The 5,725-nt window shown below is 33.3% G+C and overlaps 1 protein-coding gene and 1 long non-coding RNA gene across 4 annotated transcripts; one reads left to right on the plus strand and one right to left on the minus strand.

Annotated features, from left to right (window-relative positions):
• Nucleotides 1-384: 384 nt before the first annotated feature.
• Nucleotides 385-1,552, plus strand: LOC123215581. Its single transcript, XR_006502118.1, has 2 exons — nt 385-476; nt 1,406-1,552. It is a non-coding gene; the product is annotated as an uncharacterized LOC123215581 (long non-coding RNA).
• A 360-nt stretch (nt 1,553-1,912) lies between these two features.
• LOC123217497 (cyclin-dependent kinase A-1-like) lies at nt 1,913-5,319 on the minus strand. 3 transcript variants are annotated; one of them, XM_044638558.1, is made up of 8 exons: nt 5,156-5,317; nt 4,759-4,972; nt 3,810-3,927; nt 3,253-3,426; nt 2,771-2,934; nt 2,630-2,690; nt 2,488-2,541; nt 1,913-2,350 (listed from the first exon to the last, which is right to left on the minus strand). In XM_044638558.1, the coding sequence occupies exons 2-8, from the start codon at nt 4,965-4,967 to the stop codon at nt 2,060-2,062; spliced, it is 1,071 nt and encodes a 356-aa protein (XP_044494493.1). In that variant the 5' UTR covers nt 4,968-4,972; nt 5,156-5,317; the 3' UTR covers nt 1,913-2,059. The 3 variants fall into 3 exon arrangements, with proteins under 3 accessions (XP_044494493.1, XP_044494492.1, XP_044494494.1); XM_044638557.1 differs by having other exon boundaries at nt 2,488-2,550; nt 5,156-5,316; XM_044638559.1 differs by lacking the exon at nt 3,253-3,426 and having other exon boundaries at nt 2,488-2,550; nt 5,156-5,319.
• Between the last annotated feature and the right edge of the window lie 406 nt (nt 5,320-5,725).

Genomic DNA, 5,725 nt, shown 5'->3' on the forward strand with positions numbered 1-5,725 from the left:
GAGAAAAACACAAGATTCTCTGGACAAAGTTTTGTTAAAAAAAAGAAAAACATGTTTCATAAAGAATTGCAAAATGCAATTTAAGCATGTTTCTTACCAAAGTCACCAAAGTTAGTTGAGGAAATGAATGCTTCTACAAAGTTACAAATTTTCAAAGAGTGTTTTGCTATACCAGGCTATTTTCAAAAGTAGAATTTGCAAAAATGAATATTTCTGACAAAATCATATATTCGCCTACAAAAGCTGAAGATCCTTGCAAAAGCCATGATTCTCACCTGTAAAAGTTCAATAATTCATGTAAAGAAATCAAAATCTATATTGACTATGTTTCTTCAATAGCTCAAAATTATAATATAAATGCATGCATGTTCTCAGAAGAGAACCAAGTCTTTTGTGTTAGCTTTCCTCTGATATCAATAAAAATTCTCTTAAAGTTTTCTCATCTAAATTTTGCGAAGACTTTGGATTAACAAGTAGTAAGTATTAAAAATTTCAATGTTTCAATATTATTTTCAATATCTCAATTGCATTGCATCAATCATTTTCAAACAAATTAATTAATATTTCTTTTATGTCAATCATAATATTGTTTTTTTGGTAAGTTGGGGAGATTGTTGGTATACAATGGAGTGAATAAAGACATCTTAGCAAGATGATAAAAAGAGTTAAGCCTAAAGGTGAATTCTACAATGTGTGTGTTTGGACTAATGGGGATTTTTCTCTCTCATAATCTCATTAGCATGTTCTGGATGAGGATTAATGTGTTCTCCATTCGGGAGAAGTCCTTATTGAAATCATTATTTACTAATAGAGTCTCTTTATTTGCAGGCTTAGTGCTAATAAAAAATGTTAAAATTCAAACCATTTGTTGTATAGCAGAATGAGAAAGGGAACTATCTTTAGAATCCCATGTAGTTGGTTTGACTTTAGGTGGCCTAAATCTAACTTATGGTAACAATCACTTGAGTCTCTGATGGTGTTAAAGTTCTTTCCTTTTCTGATTGGAAAGGTGGAACCTAAAGCATCAAATAGACATGAATTCCTATCAAACAACAGATTTTACTTAGGTGGGGAGGGAGGCTTCTCTTTTGTAGAAGATGGGGATTAGTTGTCCATGTGGGCATTTACTTGCATGTGATTGTGTTCTTCACTTATAGAAGGATGGGATTGGTTGGGTTATGGGGGAATTGTTAGTATACAATGGAGTGAATAAAGACATCTTAGCAAGAAAGTAAAAAGACTTAAGCCTAAAGGTGAACTCTACAATGTGTGTTTGGACTAATAGAGGTGTTTCTTTCTCATAATCTGATTAGCATGTTAAGGATGAGGATTAATGTATTCTCCATCTGGGAGAAGTCCTTACTGAAATCATTATTTGTTATTAGGAGTCTCTCTTTATTTGCAGGTTTGTCTAGTTTGTTCAATAAGGGTGAGCATTGATAACATGCTGAAGCATTCCACTTGTTTAGTCTTTGGAAATAGCTTTGTAAAAGTATTTTTGCTGATGTTGTAATATTAATGATTTGCTGGAACCAAGTTGTTTACTTGTCTTAAAGTTATGCTTCCTCTATAGTCTGCAAATACACACACACACACACACACACACACACACACACTGATTTATGTTTCCAAATGGTTTTCTATGGTATGCAATGCAAATCATTCAAGACCAGTTAGATTTGTAGCCTTGGCATAAACATTTCACCTTATAAATAACAAAAACAGTAGCACCAACAAGGACATTAATATTGTGAGTTGGAAGAACAATAACTGCTTAAGAATCCCATGGCGTTTGAAATTAGATAGACTGATGCAACTAGTTTTTGTTATAACAATAACTGCTTTGTTAATGTAAATACAGACATTTCGAATGTGTTTTGGGGGATTTTTTAGAAAATTGGAAACCACAAGGAAAACAATTGATAAATTGTTGATTATTGTGAAGTTTCTTCAAGGAAAAGCAACTCATAAAGGGAAGTACCCTCAACCAGTTAACAACACAATAATAGCATTAGTCCAAGAGTTGCTGGCAGAGTTATGCATTTAGCAACTGAGTTAATTAGAAAGGGGAAGTATACGAGGTGGGGGGCTTGCTTGATTTCCTAATAATTCCGGTAAACTGAAGAGCAGCAGAAAGCCTGGTGGTCAATGGAACAATCTCAGCATCTTTCACATTCTTATTCTTAACTGCTTTGGTATTTAATCCAGGACAATGGAAAGCAGCAAGAAGCCTGGTGATCCTAGGAGGTGGAGCTGTTTCCAATGGCACAATCTCAACATCTTGCAAATACTCGTGCCTAATTGCATTGTTAATTGTGATTCTCTCATTTGGATCATATTTAAGCATCCCCTGGTTTAAACACAATGCTTAATATCAGTCAGTAATTTGGCAACAAAAACTTTCTTAATAACTTTTTAACATTTTGAGATTGCCAAGCTTTTAAGATAAATATTGTTCACCTCCCCAAAAGAAATACAGAGACTTACATAAAGAAGGTCAAAACCAGCTGGTTCAAGATCTGGAACAGTGTCCAACATTTTCTGAATAATCTTAAGATGAAAACAATATAAGCCATATAAATTATATATACTAGGAAAGAAAACCATTCTCAGAGCTTAATTTTCTTACAGAAAGATTGTTTAGATGCCATGCAGGAGGATCAGTTGCCGTTTGCAATTCTCCTGTGAATCTTCATAAAAGAATCATCATGTCAGGATTACACTTAGAAAGCTGCACATAAATAGGTAGTTCCTCAATTCTAAAACAAACCTTCGAACGCCTAGCAATAGGTCCTCGCTACTGTTGTGAGGGAAAAGAGGCTTTCCAAGTAACATCTCACCAAATATACATCCCACAGCCCAGACATCTATTGGAGTTGAGTATTCCCTGGAGCAAAGCAGCAGCTCAGGTGCAGTGTAGAAAGAAAATGTCTCCTGCATGCACAGTTGAAATAAAAGAAAAACCATTGGTTCAGGACATCTGTTGCTGGTATTTTGTGAAACATATTAATTGTAAAGATAACGTTGTTGTAAATAAGGTAGCAGGGAAGAGGAATAGATAACATTTTTTTACCACAAATTCTATTAGCACGCATGCCTAACTATAATGCTAAGAAATAATCGTTTCCAAAAACCACTTAAAATATACGAGCTTCTTATGGGTACAATTTAAAGAAATGGAAATTCTCAATAAAATTCTAAAAGAAATGAAAACAGAACAATAAAGTGCAAGCAAGAGATAAATTCCAATACATGGAAAGAAAATTCCTTAAGAGGAACATCAAATCCTCTGGACAGCCCAAAATCTGCAATTTTCACTATGTTGCGTTTGAGATCTATCAGAATATTCATTGGTCTTATATCTCGGTGGAGAACTTTATGTGCATGACAATGTGCTACACCAATAAGAATTTGCTTCACAATAGCCTGCAAAGGGACAGATGAAGAATGAAAATCATTTTTACCTTGCCCAGCATAAAATGAAGTTTATTTTCAGTTTTGTTTTTGCACGATAGATATGTCTTCACATTCTATGCCTAACACATAAATACAGTCTCATGTCTGGGAGAGATCCATGCAATGGGTGACCACAAGCTTTTTATATAACATGGGAAACATCAATTTAGTTCAAAGCATGTTCCATCCAAAGTTCAATATTAATACAATGTGTATAAAAACAAAGTAAATTTGAAAGCATGTTTTCTAAAGTCATCTAAGCACTTACCACAAGCTTTTTAATAGAACTGGCTCTAAAGCTATACAATGCAACCATACTGAATCACATAATCAAACGAAAAGGTCTTGCTTACTTTTATCATGAAGGTGTTCATAGGAGTAGTTCGTTTGTTAATGAATGTATACAAATCAAGGTCTAGGTGCTCAAACACGAGATAAACATAATTCCCACTGGTCAATACATCCAGCAACCTGCAGTCAACATCCAAATGTTATTCTTTTATCAACATCCAAATCAATGATCTTGTAATCGCAGCAGCAGGCTTCGTTCAATCAAATAGGATTCTGCTCATTTCAGCTTACAATTAAGAAACTAAAACAGCATATATCAGTTCATTAATCAAGGAAAGAGGCACAGATTATTGATACTTCACACAAAAATCTAAAGAATGGGTGCAAAATACTACATTGTTGAATCAGGATACATCAACTATTGCTTACTGAACCCCGAACAATACTAAAACGGTGAAACTAAAACACAAGTACATTCCCAGTTATAGCCAATTACAGTTTCAAAAATCCAAAAATTAGTGTTTGAAACTGCGTGTTTTGTATCTGAATTTCAATACTCTACTGATGAAATAAAGAAAAATAAATTAGAAATCAGAAATGCATAGGACTCTGCAACAAGACACTCAATTGAATAAAACAATATCAACAGCAGAAGATGTCAAATCTTAAAAATATCTGGCAAAAAAACTCTCAATCTTTCACTAAATTCCATGAACTATAATCTATGGAAAATCTTAAGAACTCAACAACAAAACCAAAAGGCCACAATGTTATTCAAAAACTCGCTTACACATTCAGAGGATAAATTAATTGATACCAAAAGATCATAATCCTAGTTAAAGAATGGTTCACCAACGATCAATCTTTCAATAAATTGCATAAACTTTAAACTACGGAAAGTCTACGACTAACCTAACAAATCACACTATATCTTCATTTTCACGAGTAGTAAAGATAAATTGTTTTCTTGAATGAATAAGTTAAAAATAGAGAGTAAGAAAGAAGAAATACCTGGTAATATTGACATGATCCAATTCCTTGAGAAGAGCGATTTCTCTGATTACTTGGCTTGGGACACCTTCAACTATATTGTTAATTGTTATCATCTTAATTGCAAAAGTTTCCTTTGTTTTCCGATGACGGCAACGGTACACCTCCCCGTAACCCCCTTCTCCGATCTTCTTAATTACCCTGTAATCCCATTCTTTTAACTTTTCCATTTAATCTGATCACCCACAACAACCACGCCACATTCACTAAAATCAAACCTTTATTTTGAATAAATTCATTCATAAATTTCAAGAAGAAAGTAGAAAGAACTAAAGGAAACGAAATGCTAAAACAACTAATTAAAGATTTATATTCGAAGTAAAAACGTTAATTTTGCAGAGGGAAAGAAAGAGAGTACCCGAACTACAGTGAAGAAATTGCAAAGAATGTTTCAGATGAAAGGAGAAATTTTTACGTGGACAGGGTCCTGAAATATGCCAGAGTTGAATTCAAGAAAATGCGAAGAATGAAAGGAGAAATCTGTTATGGAGAGGGATAGATTGTGTTATTTATTGACTCCTGAATTTCCCGCCAAAGCGTTGGTATTTGTTTAAGAGTAATGCTGCCTGAACTGAAATGTTATAAAATTTACGTCAATTAATTCATCATTCATTTATGGCTAAAGTTTCCCACCAAAGTACGATGTTTTTCTAGGTTTCCGTATCTTTGAAAACTTATATATAGTTAAAATTAACAAATTTTTTTTATTTTTTAAATCTTAAAAAATAATAATTTCTTCTTTTAAGTTAAATTTTAAAAAGTAGTAATTTTTCTCTAATGGATTTTTTTTTTATTTGACGACATCTTTGACGCTTCTCTGACGACATCTTCTTTCACTCCTTCACCATCTCTCTCTCTAGTCGACAGTCTTAAACCCAACCGAAAGACAATATTTTGTCCAAAAAAAGAGATATTAACTTCGTTGGAA

The sequence above is a fragment of the Mangifera indica genome, chromosome 5, assembly GCF_011075055.1.
Source record: "Mangifera indica cultivar Alphonso chromosome 5, CATAS_Mindica_2.1, whole genome shotgun sequence".
Classification (NCBI taxonomy): domain Eukaryota; kingdom Viridiplantae; phylum Streptophyta; class Magnoliopsida; order Sapindales; family Anacardiaceae; genus Mangifera; species Mangifera indica.

Coding starts and splice junctions, on each gene's coding strand:
- LOC123217497 (XM_044638557.1), bottom strand. CDS start 4,967: ATGGAAAAGTTAAAAGAATGGGATTACAGGGTAATTAAGAAGATCGGA. Junction 3,928..4,758: donor GATCATGTCAATATTACCAG/GTATTTCTTCTT, acceptor TGTTGACTGCAG/GTTGCTGGATGTATTGACCA. Junction 3,427..3,809: donor TGAACACCTTCATGATAAAA/GTAAGCAAGACC, acceptor GTCCCTTTGCAG/GCTATTGTGAAGCAAATTCT.